The 19594-nt window shown below is 50.5% G+C and overlaps 2 protein-coding genes across 3 annotated transcripts; both read right to left on the bottom strand.

The window, feature by feature from the left end:
• Nucleotides 1-9: 9 nt before the first annotated feature.
• Nucleotides 10-5951, bottom strand: LOC117038864 (glutathione S-transferase theta-1-like). The gene is made up of 5 exons (XM_033135818.1): nt 5713-5951; nt 4657-4744; nt 3418-3568; nt 2979-3155; nt 10-263 (listed from the first exon to the last, which is right to left on the bottom strand). The coding sequence occupies exons 1-5, from the start codon at nt 5822-5824 to the stop codon at nt 63-65; spliced, it is 729 nt and encodes a 242-aa protein (XP_032991709.1). The 5' UTR covers nt 5825-5951; the 3' UTR covers nt 10-62.
• A 780-nt stretch (nt 5952-6731) lies between these two features.
• Nucleotides 6732-19594, bottom strand: DDX51 (DEAD-box helicase 51). 2 transcript variants are annotated; one of them, XM_033174912.1, is made up of 16 exons: nt 19542-19594; nt 17513-17898; nt 16269-16471; nt 15500-15650; nt 14148-14284; nt 13778-13849; nt 12887-12993; nt 12570-12678; nt 10943-11091; nt 10426-10597; nt 9508-9623; nt 9152-9268; nt 8673-8774; nt 8483-8546; nt 7333-7467; nt 6732-7182 (listed from the first exon to the last, which is right to left on the bottom strand). In XM_033174912.1, the coding sequence occupies exons 1-16, from the start codon at nt 19562-19564 to the stop codon at nt 7156-7158; spliced, it is 2070 nt and encodes a 689-aa protein (XP_033030803.1). In that variant the 5' UTR covers nt 19565-19594; the 3' UTR covers nt 6732-7155. The 2 variants fall into 2 exon arrangements, with proteins under 2 accessions (XP_033030803.1, XP_033030804.1); XM_033174913.1 differs by having other exon boundaries at nt 17525-17898.

The following is a 19594-nucleotide window of genomic DNA, read 5'->3' as shown; positions in this document are numbered from 1 at the left end:
CAAAACGCGTTGGTTGGTTCTGGAGCTTTATTGAGAGGGGGCTCTGCTCCCCCCAATGGGGTTCACTTCACATACTTCAGCAAGTGCTGCTTGATTTCTTCCCTCATTTCAGGAGGGAGTTGATCCTCCGTCACATCCTTGGCTTTGAAGAGCTCCTTGTGGGCCTCGGCAAACAGGTCCTTCCCCACGGCTTCCTCCACTCTGGAGCGCCAGGAGGCCAGCTTGGGTCTACCTTCAAAGACATCGTAGCCAGCGCTTACAGGCTGCAAAGAGAAGGAGAGTGAGCGGGTGCCGATTTGGCGCGGATGCAGCCCCATCCCCTGCTCAAGAGGGCTGCCACCGTTCAATGCGTGGAGTCTAAAGAGCGATAGAGGGGCAGAAAGAATGATCAAGTGGAAGAATTATCAAGGATTTGCTTGTACGCATGGAAATAAAATACCGTCAGTCACTCAATGCTCTGGATTCCTCAAGGACTGCCTCTTTCCATATGACCCTACCCGGACTCTGAGATCTTCTGAGGCCCTCCTTCGTGTGCTGCCCCCTTGAGGTCCGGAGGGTGGCAACATGAGAACAGGGCCTTCTCTGCAGTGGCTCCCCATCTGTGGAATGCTCTCCCCAGGGAAGTTCGCTTGGCGCCTTCACTATACACCTTTAGGTGCCAGGCAAAAACGTTCCTTTGTAACCAGGCGTTTGGTCGACCTGATTAACATCCTATGCCCTTTTCAAAAAAAAAAATGGAGGGGGGGCTATTGGGTTGTTTTTATTTTTATTATGTATTTTGTGGTTTTATATCTTGATTGTATTCTGTGAACCACCATGAGACCCCCGGGCATAGTGTGGTATATAAATTCAATAAATAATAAGTCATGACTGAAGTCTTCACAGCCTGTGAGGAGCCCGGCTCCCCAGATTTTTATCCTTAGAGCAGAATGCCTAGAGGAACTTTCAGTGGAAAATGCAATTTTATCTGTACGGTTCATTTTTACAAACACCACTTATAAAAGATAATGAGTACGTGCTATACAATCGAATACAAACAATAGTTATTTTGGAAAGCCTGCCTGGCTAGTATTATTAACAACTGGATTGCTAATTGATTTCTACTTCCTACTATATGCCTTTGAAGTAAAGTGGGATGTTGACACTTCTACTTTTAAAAAGAAAAGACAAGACTTGGGATTCAGGATTAAAAGGCTGAAAATAATTCCTGGGAACCCTGAGTTGCTTAGCTGGGAAGAAAAAAATCTGGGAGAAGAACGAACTTGCAAACGTGCTACGCTGTTTCTTTTTAAGCAAGGCCAGAAGAAATGTTCCCAAGCTTTCATTTGTTTGGCAAGAAGAGGCACACTGGCTTCGTTGTTTTTCTGTCGGGGGTAGGTGGGAGGGAATCAGGTGTCTGAGCTCACTCTGCGTGCATTTTGAGAAAAGCTGTATTTGCCAAATGCGCAAGGAAATCTGCCCCACAGTTATCATCGCCATACCCATTAACCGTCCCGATTTGAGTGGGACATCCCGGCTTCTGATTAGAGATCTTGGAATGTCCCGTTTTTTTGTCTTGTGCTGTGGCGCAAATCCGAAGAGCGCCTGACCAAAATACGATTGCTTTTTGCTCTCGTGCTAGTCATTTGGCACGTGCAAGAGCACCAGACAAAACTCTTGCATGAGTCGGCTGGTTCCAGCGAGAGCTCAGCACCAAAAAAAAATGAGCGTCCCAGTTTTGATCAGCGAGATGCTGAAGGATATACGTCATGAGTGGGGTAGCACATCTGTGGCACCCAGCCCCTGCTTCTGGCTGGCCACTGTGGGAAAACGACACTTGATTAGACATGCTTTTGGCATGACCCAACAGCCATGCTCTCCTTACCTCCCAAGGACCCCAGTTCTAGTGTTCCAAAAGAGAGAAAATCTTCCGCTTCCCTCTTCCCACACTTCCTGTTCTGGAGTGTGACTGGATTGGTGGTGGGATTGATTGGAGGAGGGAAGGTGGGAGTGAGAGGGAGGGGAGGGTCTACTGGGATGTTGGGGAAGGAGCAGGTGGGTTTTGGGCCATCCAGGTAGAGTCTCAATTGAGGTTCCTGAGGTCAGGAAACAAGAGACCTCGTATTTCAAGGTTTCTGAGCGAAGCAGTCCATGCACTGAATTCACCAAGACGTTGGTTGTTCAGTGTCTCAAGAATAAATGTTAAATCCCTCTCTCCTCTCTCTCTCTCAGTTTATATTTTGAGGGTCTAAACCATGGGTAGGCAAACTAAGGCCTGGAGGCTGGATCCGGCCCAATCGCCTTCTAAATCCGGCCCGCAGACGGTCCGGGAATCAGCGTGTTTTTACATGAGTAGAATGTGTCCTTCTATCAAAAATGCACCTCTGGGTTATTTGTGGGGCCTGCCTGGTGTTTTTACATGAGTAGAATGTGTGCTTTTATTTAAAATGCATCTCTGGGTTATTTGTGGGGGCATAGGAATGCGTTCATTCTCCCCCCCCCCCAAAAAAAAAATATAGTCCGGCCCCCCACAAGGGCAGTGGACCAGCCCCCTGCTGAAAAAGTTTGATGACCCCTGTGGTCTAAACGCCTGCCACAAAGAAAAATATTCACAGCAAGGCTGTGTCAACAGACCTAATTTTGTACACTTCCGTCCCAACTGGCATCGCCTTGTTCCTAAACTAAAAAGCTCCAGGGGTGTGGGTGTGTGGGTGTGTGTAAGAGAAAGAGAGAGAGAGAGAGAGAGAGAGAGAGACAGACAGACAGACAGACAGACAGACAGCAGGGGGTGGGGGAGGAGAGAGAGAAAGAAGGAAGGAGAAATATGCTTCAGCTGCCTGGTCACCTGGGTTTCCACTTTGCAGCTCTGATCTTTTTGAGATGTGGTGATCCCACCTGGCTCTGTCTCGTAGGAAGTGATGAGGTGCCTCAGCCTCACCAGAAACCAAAGGCCATTTCCTCCCAGAGGCCCCTAGACCTCATCATCTCCCAGCACTCACCTGCATGATTTCTACAATAGCCACCAAGTCTGCCAAGGAGATTTCCGTGCCAGCGATGAAGGGCCTGTCCTGGAGGAACTTCTCCTCAAACAGCTTCAGGGTCTCTTTCAGACTCTCGAGGGCTTCTTCAAGCTTTTCGGGAGGGGCGGGATGTCCCAGGAAGAGAGGCAGCAAAGCCTATGCAGAGAAGGGGGCAAGAGGGAATTGACACCTGAGGCGTTCTAGGTATGGCTCTTCACCTCTCATCACTGTGTGAGAGGCGAGAGGAAGGAAGGAAAAACGATGGCAGCTGCCAGCATTTCATCTCTCGTGGGCGGGCAGGGTCTCTCTAACAGATATACATTCACAGGCCACCAAACTAAGCCCAGCCCCTGTCCCCTTGTTGCAGCAGAGACTCCGTAAATTGTCAGCCGGGCCAAGAGGCAGCTCCGGCCCTTACCTTTGCCAGGTACACTTTGGTGCCATACATTCGGGTGGCCATGTGTTGCCAAGACAGATATTCGTCCACGCGGGCTCGCTTCTGCAGGTCCGAGGGGTACCAGTGGTCAGGGGTCTTGAACTTCCTTGCTAGGTACAAGAGGATGGCAATGCTGTTTGGGTAGAAGAAAAAAAGAGAGAAGAGTAACAGGCAACAACAGTGAATAATAACGGATGCAGTCTGATGCAAACAAGTTGGGGCATTTTTCTTCTTCTAATTACACATAGATGCTAATAGGACTGGCAGTGACTGACCAAGAACGAGGCCTTCTGGTCATAGGGAAGAGCTTGATGAAGACGAGCTCCGTAGTGGCGCCTGCCCTGTGGAACGCCCTCCCGTGAGATGTCAAACAGATAAACAACTACTTGACTTAGTCTTAGAAGACATCTGAAGGCAGCCCTTCTGGGAAGTTTTTTATTGTATCTAGGAAGTTGAAAAGAATCCGTTCCGGAAGTCCATTTGACTTCCCAAACGTTCGGAAACCAAGGTGTGGCTTCCTATCGGTTTCCGATTGCGCAGGTGCGCTGGAAACAATAGCGGAAGCCACGCTGGACGTTCGGCTTCCAAAAAAAGTTTGAAAACCAGAACATTCACTTTTGGTTTTTGATTGTTCGGGAGCTGGAACGTTCGACTCCCTGGGCGTTTGGGGGCCGAGGTACGACCGTAATGGTTTATTGTGTTTTAATATTTTGTTGGGACCTGAATAGCTGGGGCAACCCAGTCAGATGGGCAGCATATAAGTAACAACAACAACAACAACAATATAGACACTGTCCCAATGTGCAGCAGCTGTGAGAAAAGGAAAGTCCACACTAGCAATTGTTAGGAAAGGAATTGAGAATAAACCTGCCAGTATTATAACACTGATATACAAATCCGTGGTGTGACCGCTTCTGGAATATTGTGAATAGTTCTGGTTACCCAACCTCAAAAAGGGTATTGTAGAATTACAAAAAGTCCAGAAAAAAGGCAACCAAAATTATCAAGGGGGGGTGGAGTGAATTCCCTATGAGGAAAGGTTGCAACACAAACTTAGTTAAGTCCTTGAAAATGAAAACTCAAAACCCCAAAGGGAGGAAAGCGGAGATTTATGGGTTTCCAGCAGGATCTGGTACACAGTGACGTTGCAGGGGGCCTGTGTGGCGACTCCCCAACACAAACACAATCACACCAAGCAACGGCGCTGTGGATCCTTCTTACCTCTCTGCCAAGGTGAAGTCGCCATCCTTCAAGGCAGGCACTTTCCCCAGCAGATTCACCTTGCCAAATTCCTCCGTCCTGTTTTGCCCTGGAGAGATGGACAAAAGGAATCAAGAGGCAGCTATTCACTCACAAGAACCATGACGCAGTACCCTGCCTTGACCCACCCTGGGTGGGGGGTGCTGGTCACCCCCACCTGACCCCCCCCATTCATGCTTCCTCTTACCTCTTTGCTGGATTGCTTCGGTTGGGAGGTGGGGGGCAGCTGGGCAGGGGCTGTGTGCTTGCCAGGCATTCTCCTAAGTCAGCTCTTAGGTAATAAATCTTTTTCAGGCCCACAAAATAAGTAGAATCAGAAGAGTGCAGATAACAAGCCAATTGCTCGGGAATGGATGGAAGCCGATGGGCATCTGCCCCAAGCACGCCCGGAGTGTGGGAATGCACAGCAGGCACTAATACACAAGTCTGCCTTGCATCAATACCAAAGGCCAGCAAAGAGCGAATTCTTCTGCGTCTGGGCAGCTCAGGCTTTGCACCGATTGGGCAAAAGGGAGGGGGAAATGAGCCGTGCCCTGGCAGACACTGGCACAAGCCAGGGGTCTTTTTGCAAAGCTCGTTCCACCTCCTCGCAATCCAGTTAATCATTCCACAACAGTCACCCTTCTTTTCCGGTTGCCACAAATATGAAATTCACGGCTGCTTTTATTCGGAAACGTATCAATTCTTACCCGCCCTTTACCGATTAGAAACAGCGAAAGCCTATTTTAAATGTTAGGAAATGAGACCTCTTTGAGTTGCGAGGGAACCCAGAGCTCCAAATGAGATCCCTTAACCCTTCCAAGGTCTGCACAGCCATTCAGACAGCCTGCGTCAAGAAGAGTCAACAGGCAACTTGAGAGTGTCCCTCTTTCAAACCATCCTTGTCCGAGTCAAACAGGGAGTTCAAGCCAGCCCCCCCCCCAAAATCAAATAAGCCCCCCGCCCAGCCCCTGCGACTCAAGACTCTGCACCCTGGATCTTGTGACTAACTCTCCCTGCCCCATCCACCAGTCTCACCTTGGATGAGAGCCACATGCTTGAACTCAAAGGGGATGTTGTTTTTCTTAGCAAAGATAAAGACAGAACGGCAGGGTTGGGAGAGGAGGTCGAGGTAAAGCTCCACCACCATCCTGGCAGCAGCAGCAGCAGCAGCAGTGACAACCAGAGCAGGGAATCGGCTGGCAAGAGGAGGAGAGAGCAAACAGTGCTTTCCTGCTCCTGGGAGATCTGGGCTCGGCTGCTGGGCCTCTTGTACCTTGGCCAGACCAACCCGTCAGCAGCTGCTGCTCCTCGGAGCCAATTGGAAGAGGCCTTGATCCTTGGCCTACTTCCTTCCCACCCACGCCCAAGCAGCGAGGATCGCCAAGGGCTATGTCAAGCCTGTTTTGCCAGAGAGAAGAAAGGAGGGAAAGTTCACAGGAGGGACCCAGAAGGGGACTGGATAGCAGCCAAACAAGATTTGAGAGAGAGAAAAGCGCCACCTTCAAGGCACATAGCCTCAAGTGAAGAAACACGACCTCGTAGGAGCTGCCCTTACCCCAGGGCAGGATTAGGGCCACTTGGACCCTGTCCCCCAACCCACCTCCTCGCAAGAGCCCAACCTTCTTTGGGCTTGAGCCTCCACCCAGAAGCCCCAAGTTTTTCTGCCATTGAAATGAGGTTCCGTTGCCCCTGCAAAGGACTTGGTCCTGAAACTGCTCTGCTCAGGAGCCTTAAAATCCATAGACTAAAATCGAAAGGCTACCCCCCGCCCCAACTCCTTAAGGCAACCTTTACAACAGTGGAACTGCACGGGGGCTGGTTTTAGCTTTCTTGCTTTCCGAAAGGAGATCTCCTGCAGCAGGGAAAAGGTACACCAGCACCCCAAGGGTCAGGGCAAATTCCTGAAGTCCAGCCTTAGCACACAGACAGAGTCCTGGGACTTCGCCAGCATGGCCAGCAAGGGATGATGGGAGCTGTAGTTCAACAGCCTCTGGAGGAAGGCACTTTTCTTTTAAAAACAGCAAAGCAAACACACACAAACACACCAAGAGGGAGACATCTTGCCTGCCCCAGAAGGCACAGGTTGATTTCTTTATTTAAAACTTCTTCCTGAGATGGAGCCCTCGCTCTTAAAGCCCAGTTGGGCTCAGCAACCTTTGATCCCCTCTTTTGGCCATGAGGGAGTAGCAATTCGATAGGCAAGGCTGGTGAGCCTTTATTTACAAGCTAAGGCATGCTCCGCTGGTCTTTGATGGAGCAAGAGGTGGCCTTGACGACAGCAGGCTGGCAGTTGGCTCTCCTTCAGCCGTGCGATGGACACTCCTTCCGTATCTTGATACTTCCAGGAGCTCTTAAGCCTTAGTGTTTGCTTCTGAATGCCATTGTGTACTCAAGACATTAGAATCCAAAGCACAAAGTAAGAGTTCCAGCCCCCTGATTATTCTCAGAAGGACATCTCTGGCTTGCCTGGACTTGCTCTCAAGATCTCTTCTCAGCTCGCTCCTCCTGTTGAGGGAAAGAGGAGGAGGGGAGGTGATTAGGCCCTTCTTAGACACCCTAGAGACCAGAAGCAGCATTTTGGAATCTAAGGAAGCACAAATGCAAGCTCAACAGCCTTGGCTATCAGTGCAAATTCCTGCGTGGAGCGATGGATACCTTCATTATCTTCTGGAGGTCTGCCAAGGCTTCCTCATACTGTGGGAGGAGTGGCTGGAGGGACGTGTTCTTCACCAGCTGCTGCTCCAACTCAGGAAGACCGGCTTCCCTCAGCATCTTCAGAAACTTCCTCTCCTGGACAGCAAAGAAGGACGTGAACAGAAAGCTGTGAAAGGGTCCTACTGACCAATCACCTAAATTCAGTGGAAGAGGCCCTGGGTGTGGACCGATGGGCAGGCTGAGATGGGCAGCTGAGATGGGCAGCTGAGATGGGCATCCAGCAGCCAGGCAGTGTCCCTGAAGCCCACTCCCTGCCCGCCTCCGTGCTGTTCTCTGAGCCATTTTCTAGCCCAGTTGTTGCCACAGAAGTAATTGAAGCAGAGCCTGTCTGAGCCACAGGAGACCTCACTACGAGGACCTCCGTCTGTGCAAAGGCACCCGGAATGCAGCATCTGGGTTACTCTGGAGAGGAATGGGAACGTGTGGCAGCCTCTCAGCCTCCCTGCCCCACACAATAGTTCAGCCCAGACACTGAGGTCCTTCTGGTGGTTCCCTCTTTACAAGAAGTGAGGTTACAGGGAACCAGACAGAGAGCTCTCTTGGTAGTTGTGCCCACCCTGTGGAACACCCTCCATTCAGATGTCAAGGAAATAAACACCTATCTGACTTTTAGAAGGCATCTGAAGGCAGATTTTTAATGTATGAGTTTTTACTGTGGTTTTATAATTTGTCAGGGGACGCGGGTGGCACTGTGGTGTAAACCACTGAGGCTTGGGCTTGGGTGAGCTCCCGTTGTTCGGTCCCAGCTCCTGCCCACCTAGCAGTTCGAAAGCACGTGAAAGTGCAAGTAGATAAATAGGTACCACTCCGGCGGGAAAGTAAACGGCGTTTCTGCGTGCTGCTCTGATTTCGCCAGAAGCGGCTTAGTCATGCTGGCCACATGACCCGGAAAAACTGTCTGCGGACAAACGCCGGCTCCCTCGGCCAGTAATGCGAGATGAGTGCCGCAACCCCAGAGTCGTTTGTGACTGGACTTAACTGTCAGGGGTCCTTTACCTTTTATAATTTGTCAGAAGCTGCCCAGAGTGGCTGGGGAGACCCAGTCTGATGGGCGGCAAACAAACAAACAAACAAACAAACAAATAATTACCTGCTGTTTCAGCACCATGGTGAAGGCGAGTCCCGCTTTCCCTGCACGAGCCGTTCTGCCCACTCTGAAAACAGAGAGAGGAAGGTTGGCCTTTTCCAGGAGGTGCCACTTCTGGGCCCCCACCCCCAAGCTGCCTGTAGAAAAAGAAACTCGTCCACGTTATTTGAAAGCCTCCCTCTGAAGGAATTACCGGTGAATGTAGGTCCTGATGAACTGAGGAGCATCGTAGCTGATGACGCATTTCACTCCGCCAATGTCGATTCCTCGGGCTGTGGCGTCTGTGCTGATTAACCTGAGTGTTGAGGAGAGAAATCGCTGTCACCCCAGCAGATTTGAGCGCAGCCACTAAAGAGACGCTTGGTCCACAAAGAAAGGACTGGGGGGGGGGTTGTGGTGTGGTGGGTTGGGTTGGGGAAGTCACCCTCCTGTCGTGTAGACAGGAGCAGGCTGCTGCTGTAAAGAGGCCCGGCTCATACAGTTTCTTCTGGTGTCATGAAGAAGAGAGACATCTCACAAAAAGCATGTCCTCTTCTGGCTCAACTCAGCTCCCAACTGTGCCAGAAACTTCCCTCCATCACTGCACATCTGGAGATCAAGGGGCAGCCAGTGTGCGATGTGCAACTGAGACATGAGGATGTGGCCAGCCCCCCTTGCCCTGGAGATACTCACAGCTGGATCTTCCCCTGTTCAAATTCCTTCAGTGTCAACTTCCTTTGCCTTGGATTCAGCCTGGAAGAGAACTCGGCTACGTTCACGCCGCCAAAGGACCGAAGCAGTAGAAAGAGCCTGGGGTGGTGGAGAGAGAGAACAAAGGATGAGGGGGGGGGGGCACAGACCAGCGGCAGAGGAAGGGGATCCCAGGATCAAGGGCCAGCCCCTCCCAGGAGGGCTGCTGAGACTCCAAAGGATCCTCTGTCTCAGAAGACGGGACCAGTGCTCTGTTGGCTTCCTATGAAAGTTCAAGCCTAGCCCGCAAAGATGGGAGGCAGTCCAGCCCAACTTCTCCCTCTGCTGCACGGCCTCACCTGTGTGACGTGTCCCTGCTGTTGGTGAAGCAGAGGACGCGGGAGAACTTCAGCCGCAGCAGGAAATGCAAGAGGAAGAGGGGCTTCCAGCGCAGGCTGCAGGGCACGTAGTATTGCTGTGGTGGGAGGAGGAAAGAAGAGCCATTTGTGCACCGCCCCCCGGGAGTGGTTCTTGCAAAATCCCTTTGGGAAGATGAGGAGAGTCGCTTTGGGCCAAGGAACAGGACAGGCTCAAGGGCCGACACTCCTGACTCTCAGCTGATAAGAGACTGTCTCTCCAGTGAACAAATCAAAACTAGGTCAGTGTGTTTCTCGCAAAACACCCATTTCATTTCAGAATTGACAACTTCCACTATGTTTCTAGAGCATCAGTTTTCATACATTTATTTATTTATTTATTTATTTACATACCGCCCTATACCTGGAGATCTCAGGTATAGATCAACCTAAAAACCACATTATATATAATCAAAATAAAAATAACTCAGCAACACCCCCCACAAAAGGGGGGGAATCCATTATGGAGTTCCCAATTTAGAAGCAGCGACTCTTCTGCATTTGCCTCTCTGATATTCAAGCCACAAAATCACCCCCTCCCCGACAAACCACCAGGGCTGAGTCCCTAAACCAGTGACCAGCCAGCTTGCTGCCTTCTTTCTAAGTCTTCTATTATTATTTCCCCCGAGCCCTACATAGAACTGCCTGGGTCTTGAGGCACCTGCTGCCGCTGGCAAGGAATGGGGCCTTCTGCCTCCCCCAACCCAATTTGCCCTCCAGTCTGGAGGGAAGGGCTGGTGCTGTCCCAAAAGGGCACCTTCTCACCATTCACGCCCCCACCCCCTCGCCAAACACGCCTTCCCGGCTCTGCCAGAACCAGAGCGGCAGGTGGGCGGGCTGCCTACAAGTCCCGTCTCTTACCGAGAGCCCCTCTGGGAGGGCGTACTTCTTCGTGGTCTCCGTCGCCTTCTCCAAGGAGATGGGTGTGAAGAGGCGAGGCCGGTAGAGGCCCAGCGGCTGCAGCTTTTCCGGGTTCCGCGTCAGGGTGGCTGAGAAGAGGAGTTTCTGCAGGGGGACATGGGGGCAGCCAGCTCTGGAAAACAAAAGGCACTGGGTGGGACAGGCCTCCTGACCCAAACACAAGCAAATGAGGGGCTTTTCCAGTGCCCCTCTGCTCCCCACCCCCTGCATCCACACACACCCTTCTCAGGCCAGCTCCATGATATTCAGGGGTTTGGCATCCACAAGGTGGCCTTTGGAGTCACATTCCCAGAAAAGGGACCCTCCACAACACAGTGGGCAGTTTCTGCTCAAGGCCTGACTCCTAGGAGGAACTGGCTGTGCTTCCAGGAGCCAGAAGGGGCCCTCTGCTGATCCATCCCACCACTCCCCGCCCTGCCCTCTCTGCCCGTTCTCCTCTCCGATGCGGGCAACGTACCTGGCTGCCGTGAGGGGCCCCTGCTCTGCCCTCCTGAACAGCTGCAGGGTGCCAGAGCCCTCTTCTGCCGCCGAGTGAGCTGCCGCCACCACCTGCCGCAGCCAGTCCTGGTGCATGTTGTCAATCATGCGATCGGCTTCGTCAATTATCTGTGCTCACGGGCAAAAGAGAGGCAGTCAGGGGAGGCTCACAACCTCTGGCACTGCAAAGAGCTTCACAGCCGTAGCTGACATTGTTAGAGTTTTCAAATTGCCTACGTGCAGGAATTCAGCTGTCTCTCTTCTTCAAGCAATTACCAGTTGGCAGAAAGCCCAGATCTGCTCTCTCTCTAGACCCTTAGCAACGACCTGTGATTGGTCAATGAGTTCCTAAAGAGTGAGCTCTGTGTGGGAGCTTGTGTTGGTTGGTGGTTAGTGTGTGTGGTTGGTGTAGAGAAAGTGGTCAGTGTAGAGAGAGAGACAGTGAGGAAAGATTTTATGTTTTGTTTCTTTTATTTTGTAAAGTCTGTACATAGTAACTTATGGATACTAGTTGCTTCAATAAATACTGTATATAGTTATCCAGTGAGTTGCTGAGTTCCTGCGTTGTGCTGTCCAGTTAATTACACAACAGCCAGAAGCTTCCAGAAAAGTCTGCGGTTAACTCTGCTGTGTCCAGGAATACATTATACTCCTGACACTAAATCTTAAGAGACATTGCCTTGCCAACGTCTGCTGGGAGGGGGAAGAGTGTTTTGAGGGGGGGGTTCCCTTGGCCTGAGGAGTCCCGTTGCCTTTACACTCGTGGTGGAGCTGCATGTGACCGGGAGTCCAGCCTGCAGGGGGGAGAGCCTCAAAGCAGGGCCAGCGAGAGAGGCGCTTTCATCCAGGAAGCAGCTGGCTGAATCTTGCATTAAGAATGGACATTTGCGGGAGAAGGAAGCAATGCAAGTTATGAGGCTATTATAGGTCACATTTTATGTAAAAAGGACACCGTGTCACAGTCCACCACCCCAACCCCTTATATTAGTGGCTCCCTAACTTTCCCCACCCACCATCCCCCTTGGTTCCATAAACTCATCTGTGTCCCCTACCCTTTAAAAAGCATTCAGAATACAGTGCGACCTCAGTTCTCAAATGTCTCCGTTGTCAAACGTTTTGGAACCCGAATGCCGGAAACCAGGAAGTAAATGCTTCCATTTTCGAACGTGCCTCGGAAGTTGAACAGCTTTCGCTGCATGTTTTTTCCATTTTCTCAATTGCATTTGCAGCCAGCCTTTTACACCTTGGTTTTTGAACATTTTGGAAATTGAACGGTCTTCCGGAATGGATTACGTTCGAGAACCGAGGTACCACTTTAGCAGTTTGCATGGCCCTCTATGGAAGGTAATAGCACAATAAAATTCAAAACAGCAACATTTAATTGCACATTTATTCAAAATCCAGTTAAAACGATTTAGTTTAATTGATTAAAAAAAAACTGATGAACCTGACCCACTGATGCCAGCTTTTTAAAAGTAATTTACCCCTGCCCCCAGGGGGTAGTCATGCCCACTTTGGAAGCCATTGCCTTATAAGGGCCTTTCCAGCCTAAACATTACATCTGATGTGATCCCCAAACATGAGGGGGGAAGAGGGATTCCTCTCACCAGGAAGCGAAGTTCTTTCAGGCTGAACTGGGGGCTCTGCTGAAGATGATCCACGAGGCGCCCAGGAGTGGCCACGACAATGTCTGCCAGGCTGCGAAATCCCATCAGCCTGGAAAAAGAAGCACCAGAGGCAGTGAAGAGGAGTGTGATTTACGGAGAAGCAGCACCACCAGACAACCTCCCACTTGCACCCATTCCTAAGGAAGAAGATGGAGGCCTCTGCTGCTGCTGCGCCACCTGTGGGCTCAGCTTCCTGGGCCAAGACGCAAGGAGGAGGTTGGCGTGCAAAGCCAAACGAGAAGAGAAGGTGAACTTACGTCTCCTCGGCGAGCGACTCCTGCTCCTTTGCAAACGACTTCTGCCCGGTGAGCTGGACCACTTTCAGCCCTGTCCCGTCAGTGTAAATGTTGAATACTTTATTCACCTGTGGAGAGGAGAGAATCAGAGGCCTAGAGGGAACAGGGCTGCCTTTCAGGAGCAGAAAGGCACAAAACACACCTTCAGGGCCAAACTGAGGCAAGAAGAGCAAAGGCAAAAATCCGGCTCCTGCCAGCTCCCAAAATGCCTGGTCCTTTGTACTTCTGACACATGTCAACGGTTTCAGCAGGACCCTTCTCTTGTGTTGTAGCTTCTACTTACAGAGCCTAACAGATGCTTCTGCAACAGCACCGCCCCCCGCCCAAGGCAGGAAGATAATGGGCCTTCCCTGACTGGTATTCTGAGGTAGACTGCTTCTGAACCGAGAGGTTCTATTTAGCCATCCTGCCTAATACCCGGAGACAGGTCTCGGCTGCTCTGTGAATTCCCTCTCATCTGAGCCAGTGACTAGTGAGGGTCACAGCTTCTGGGGGGGAGTACTGTGCACTGTGAGAGTTAAAAAATTATACCTATCTATATTTGCCTGTTTTGAATTTACCGCTGATCCCTTAAACCGGGGGAATCTTGATTTCTAGCATTATGAGGGAGGGAGAGAAGGGTACAAAGGCTAAACTTATGCAGTGAGTATTTGTAGGGGGGGGGGCGACGGTATAAAATCTGAAGGAAAAGACTTGCAGTACTGTTACGGCAGTCTAATCGCTTCTAAACTAGTTAACACATTCCCGGGGCTGACCACACATCCTACACATTGGAGAATCCAACTGGGATGAACTCACAGCTGGAGTCAAAAGCCCCCCACCCCACCACCAAATCTCTCCCCAGTAACGCACCTGCTGGGCCAGTTCCTTGGTGGGCAGGACAGCCAGAGCTCGCACTCGGCAGACGACTCGGTCTAACAGAGCCTGAAAATACAAAGGCCAGCGATCAGGAAGAGATGGGTGTCTTCTGCTGCTCAGTCTACACAAATAGGTGTGGGGAAAGCAACCAAGAGAGCTAAATGGACACAGCCCATTAAGTCACATCCCCATGTGCCCCATTGCTGGGGGATCCTTTGAGACAGCACTTTCCAAATTCACCAGCCTGATAGTACTCCTTGTACACAAGAGTCTTAAAGCAGCCCACACTGGGTTTCACAACTGGAGGCTACTTTGGCACAGAACACACACCAGCCAGCAGCTCTCTGCTTCGCCCAAAACTCACCTGCACCACCGGAATGACAAAGGCCAGGGTCTTGCCACTGCCGGTAGGGGCTGAGACGCAGATATCACTGGGCTGGTAGCCACCTCTCCCGGCCAAAAACCCGCTTTCCAAGATGGCTGGAATCACCTCGGCCTGAACTGAAGAAGAAGAGCAGGCAGGATCAGCACACCCCCCAATAACATTCCCCCCACCGCTTGAAGGGTAAGGAAGAGGGCAAGGGGGATGGGAGATGTTTCAAGGCGGCTTTGGAATTTGTATACTACTTTCTCTCCTGCCAAGGACTTGGTGGCCACCAGCAAGAAAACCAAGCCATCTTTCTCTTTTGCCTACACTTTTTCACCTTCCAAATGTTTATACCAGGGGTCCCCAAACTAAGGCTCACGGGCCAATTATCCGACCCCCACCACCCGCTCTTACCGGCGCGGCTGCCCATCTCCGGGTCAGCATGACGCCGGGAATAGCTTGTGTGCATGTGTCATTTCTGGCGCACTTCCGGGTCTGCAGAGGCCCGTGCGCATGCGCACAAGCTATTTCTGGCGCCGCACCAGAAGTGTGCCGGAAAAAGCACATGTGCGCGTGTATGGGCGTGCGCTCCCCCACCCTCTGCACGATCAGTGCCGGAGGAACCGGCCCGAGGCCGGGTAAGTTTGCCGACCCCTGGTTTATACGCTTCACATTCCATCAATAAATCCACTTTTAAGTCTTCTCTCCAGCCCTGTCAAGTCCAGCCTAGCCTCACCGTACAAAAGAGAGAGCTTGGAATTGCCATGAGAAGTGGAGGGGGAGTGGCCCTGTGGAAAGTATTTGTGGGCACTCAGGTGTCTTGGGGAATCACCCTTGATCTCTTTATAGAGAGATTCCTGGAGCACCCAGAACAAAGGTGCAGGGGCAGCAGCTGGCTCATTTATTTCTGGGCAGAATTTGTTTAACAAGGTGTCGTGAAGGATACCTACAGCCCTCTGGCTCCTTTGCATCAGAGTTCTGAGAAAGGTGGGATTGCTTCTCTCTCATTACATGCGAATGGATCCACACACTTGAGGTGGAACTTGCTGTGGGATGAGAGATGCAGGTCCACGTTTACATCCAGGTATTTCATTGACATTCTAGCCTAGCTAAATAATTTGCTGTGGATAAAACTGTGCTTCCTCAGTTTGGCACCACATCAAACACTGCAGAGAGGTTACAACTGAAGCACCGATGGGAGCGACTCCCACCAATGTTCATTTGAAGAGCAGAGGTCCCTTTCTGCTGGGCACAAACCATTGGCATCCATCCATCTCCCAAACTCTGGCCATCTTCTAAATACAGGTTTAAAAGCATGGAAGAGGAAATTTTCCCCACTATGATGATACCTGGAAACAAAGACTCTATTCCATTTGCTTGCAGTTTCTTCCTCAGTTTTGGATGGATTACTGGAACATCTTGGAGTGGGACAACATTCTCTTTGATCCGCCTCTGGACCAGCTTAGGTTCAGCCAGCCAGCGTGGCAGATGAGGCTCCACCTGGAAATGACAGGCACACATGTGATGCTGGAACTGTGGACTCAAGAGAACTGCAAGTACACACACCTCTGACACCACAAGGAACATTGCAACTCCAGCCTGAGGGCAAATCAGGCCCAATGTCCCAGCTGAAAGGTTTTGCTTCCATGGCATCTCCCTCTATTGAGCTTCAACAAGGTTTGGTCCTCGTTGTCGAAAAAGAGAGGAAACTAATGGGGCAAAGGAATTAAAAGGGTGCTATGCTCAGGCACCAAACCCAGGCTTTGATGGCTCTGTGCTATGAAGCAAGCTATACATTTGTTTATTATTAATATTAACATTAGCGGTGGGGGGGGGGTATCTGCAGCCCTCCAGCTGTTGTTGCGATTCCAGCCGCCATGAGTAATGTTCAGGGATGATGGGAGTTGTAGTTCAGCATCATCTAGGGAGCACCACAGGTTTCCGATCCCTGCATTGAACAGACAGCCAAACCCAGACGTCACCATGACCCTCCAAGTGTTGCTTCAGTAAGGAAGCATCACTGACCTCACCGCAGAGCAGTGTGGTCGAGCCTTTGACAAAGACTGGGAGCAAAGCATGTTGATAACAGACTATCGGCTCAAGACTTAAGTGAGCTACCTTCTTCTTCTGCGCTGCCTTCCAACCCCAGTCACCAAGAACAATTGTGTTGGGAGGTGGGGGGGTTTCCTTTGGATCCCGCGGCGACTTCAGCGTCTGCTCCTCTTCACCCTGGCTCTCGTTTGCTCTGGCTTCCGAGCCATCCTCCCCCTCTCCTGCTGAGCCGTCATTTTCTAGATGGCTTGCTAACTTAATTTCACTTCCTGGTAAAAGCAACATGAGCAAGACAAATGATTTGAGTTTAAGAAAAAGATGTCCTTATGGCATTGTCTAAAAGAGAGATGAAAAGGTGAGCTGGGGTGGGGGGAATGGTTGGGCCCAAGGTGGGAAAGGGCCCCAAAAGTGCACAGAAAGGAGTCTGTCCCATTTCCCACCCACTCACCCCACCCCTCCTAGTGCCAATCAATAGAGCCAAGGAAGCAGGCACCTGCTCACTTTATAGCAAGTGGGAGTCTCAAGGAGAGAAGTGAGGGCTAATCCACACCAGCAGCAGCTCACACAAGAGGCAAGAGAAGCTGGGAGAAAATGACTCATGAGAGACACAACAGGAGTTCTGCTGAACACACCACACTGGGGGAGCAGAAATCACTACTGATGGCTTCTCTTGGACAGAAGTGGTGTTCTTATTGAATACGGTAAGCCACTCTGGGAGTCTTTCTCAGATGAAGAGTAGGCCAAAAATACTTTTAATAAAAAACAAACTCTTCCTGTATTATGATGCTCATTACGAAACTGCCTTAGACTGAGTCAGACCACAAGGGTCTACCTAGCTCAGTTTTGTCTACAATGAGTGTGAGGAACCTTTGGTCCTCCAGATGTTGCTGAACTACAACTCCCATCATCCCTGACCATTGACCATACTACCTTGGGCTGTTGGGGGTTTGTATTTGTAGTTTGGCAACATCTGGAAGGTCAGAAGTTCCCCACTCCTAGTTTACACTGACTGGCAGAGGCTCTCCAGACAGAGGACAGCCCCAGTCCTACCAGGATATTCCAGACTGAACCTGGGACCTTCTGCATGCAAAGCAGGTGCTCTACTGCTGAACCAAAGCCCTTCCATTCATTCTGGAACTCAGAGCCAATTGTTATGGTACACATTTACTCTTAGACTGTGCCTTCCTATCTCTAAAAGGCGAGCATCACTGGCCTGATTTGGGGTGTGTGTGTGTGTGGCCTGTGATTTTGTTGACTGAGCACTGCCCAGAAATGACAGAGACTGAATGTAGCTCCCAGTTTCCACTCACGATTTGTTTTACCTTCCCCTCCATCAGTGCTTCCTTGTGGCGTTTTAGATTCCTTTCCACTGGTTTTACTTCTTCTTGGACTAAGATCACAGTCTTTCTCTTCCACACCTTCACCCCCTTCAGTGGATAATTTCTTCTTTCTCTTTCTATGGCCTTCTGTAAAAGGGGATTCCTCACTTTGCTTCCTCTTTTTGGACTTCTGCTTTGCTTCCTTCTCCAAGTCCAAGTCAGGCATTTCATTATTTGGTCCACTTTCTGCAGGCATGTGATCATCCTGCTGCTGCTGCTGCTGCTTTTGCTGTTGTCGAGCTCTTACCCGTTCCTTCAGCCGTCGCAGGAGCACTTGCGAGTGGTCTTCGGGGTCATTGTCTTCATCACCAAGGTATCTGTGGATTTCACAATGGTTTCAGTACAGTAATACCTCTGGTTATGTACCATACTCCTTGCGAAAGTTTTGGGTAACGAGTTCTGCTAACCCGGAGGTAGGTGCTCCTGGAAGCGAACTTTGCCCCGGGATGCAAGCAGAAGTTGCGTGCCAGAGGCGTGCGTGCAGCAGGAAGCCCCATTAGCAAAAGCGCGCCTCAGGTTAAGAACGGTTTCATGTTAAGAACGGACCTCCGGAACGAATTAAGTTCGTAACCGGAGGTACCACTGTACTCCACTAACAAGTGTTTTCTTTGGTGGCAGCACTGCAACAGTGGAACTCTCCCCTCAAAAAAGAAGTTAAAATTGTGCACCTTCATTTTTGATTTTTAGGTGGGTGGTTAAGAAATATTCATTTGCTGTATTTTAATTTTTGTCTGTTCACTCTTATCCAGCTGAAAACCACAGTAGTGGTTTGGACCAGGGGAAGTTTTTGGAACACTCTGGGAGATTGCCAGAGCAAGGATAATACATGGGGTGTGTGATTGACCACAGTCCTGCAAAGTAGACCAGTGGTGTAATAATCATAGTACTGCATGAGGGCAGGAAAGAAGCTGAGATAAATTAGCTATAACAACACTGGGCTGGTCTCCTGCCACATTAGTTTATTAATTTTTTTTTTAAAGAAACAATTGGAGGAGTGCCTGAAGATGACTGTAGCTAGAGAACAGGAAGAGGTGATTAAATGCCTTCATAATTTATGGTGGTGGGAATTCTTGTGCGTAATTCTGATAACAAAAACAGCCTGAAATGAGTTAATCACTTCTCTCCCAGTGCCACTGCTGACACCGATTTAACAGTGTCCTGCTGTTCCATATACCACCATACCTTAAGGACCAAGGAGGGGGTTATGCATTTATTGGGTTGTTGTTGTTTTTATTTTGATTCATGTATTTGTGGTTTTATACTCTGATTTCATTCTGTGAACTGCCCTGAGACCTGTGGGTATAGGGCAGTATATAAATTCAATAAAAATAATAAAAAATTCCCCCATATGAACTGCACTGGACCCTGCAATCATCCTCTGAGACCCTTCTCCATGAGAAGTCCAGAGGGTGGCAACACAAGAATGGGCCTTTTCTGCAGTGGCTCCCCACTTGTGGAATGCTCTTCCTGGGAGGCTCACCTGATGCCTTCATTACATATCTTTAAGCGCCAGGCAAAAGCGCTCCTCCATAACGAGGACTTGGGCTGATTAAATAGGTTTATGGCCTTTTAAATGTATTGGGGGGTAGGGCTATTGGTTGGTTCTTTGTGTTCCCCTTTTTGTATGATTGCACTGTGAACCACCCTGCAATGTTCGGATGGAGTGGGTAAATAATAGTAATGATGATGTACCTCCAAGTCCTTAAAAAGTGCTTTGAGGGGCTGCAGTGGAAATCATCCTTGCCGCCACCGCTGTCATCTGACCACGAAGCCTCTTTCCTACTCACAGCTGGGCTCGAATTTCAAGCCAAACATCCACATTCTCACGCAGCCCAAGCGGCAGCGACGCCCCCTCGGCCTCCTCCCTCGCTTTCCCACCCGGTGCTCGTTCGCGGAAGCCTCAGCGCCGCCTGGACCCGAACCAGGCAGCCGGGGGCCGCATAATCGGCCCCCTTCTCACCTGTGAACGACGAAGAGTGCCATGCCTGCTCTTTTCCTCCGCCGGCGCCTAGC

This window comes from Lacerta agilis, chromosome 17 (assembly GCF_009819535.1).
Source record: "Lacerta agilis isolate rLacAgi1 chromosome 17, rLacAgi1.pri, whole genome shotgun sequence".
Classification (NCBI taxonomy): Eukaryota; Metazoa; Chordata; class Lepidosauria; order Squamata; family Lacertidae; genus Lacerta; species Lacerta agilis.
Note: the sequence above shows the minus strand (reverse complement) of the source record. Positions and strands in the feature narration are given on the sequence as shown.

Excerpts from the sequence above, each read along its gene's own strand:
- DDX51 (XM_033174912.1), bottom strand. The coding sequence starts at position 19,564 with ATGGCACTCTTCGTCGTTCACAG. Across the intron at positions 12,679-12,886 it reads GAGTCGCTCGCCGAGGAGAC|GCTGATGGGATTTCGCAGCC; the intron begins GTAAGTTCACCT and ends TTCTTTTTCCAG. Across the intron at positions 8,547-8,672 it reads ATCAGGACCTACATTCACCG|AGTGGGCAGAACGGCTCGTG; the intron begins GTAATTCCTTCA and ends CTCTGTTTTCAG.
- LOC117038864 (XM_033135818.1), bottom strand. The coding sequence starts at position 5,824 with ATGGTGGTGGAGCTTTACCTCGACCTCCTCTCCCAACCCTGCCGTTCT. Across the intron at positions 3,569-4,656 it reads GACTTCACCTTGGCAGAGAG|CATTGCCATCCTCTTGTACC; the intron begins GTAAGAAGGATC and ends CTACCCAAACAG. Across the intron at positions 264-2,978 it reads CTATTGTAGAAATCATGCAG|CCTGTAAGCGCTGGCTACGA; the intron begins GTGAGTGCTGGG and ends TTCTCTTTGCAG.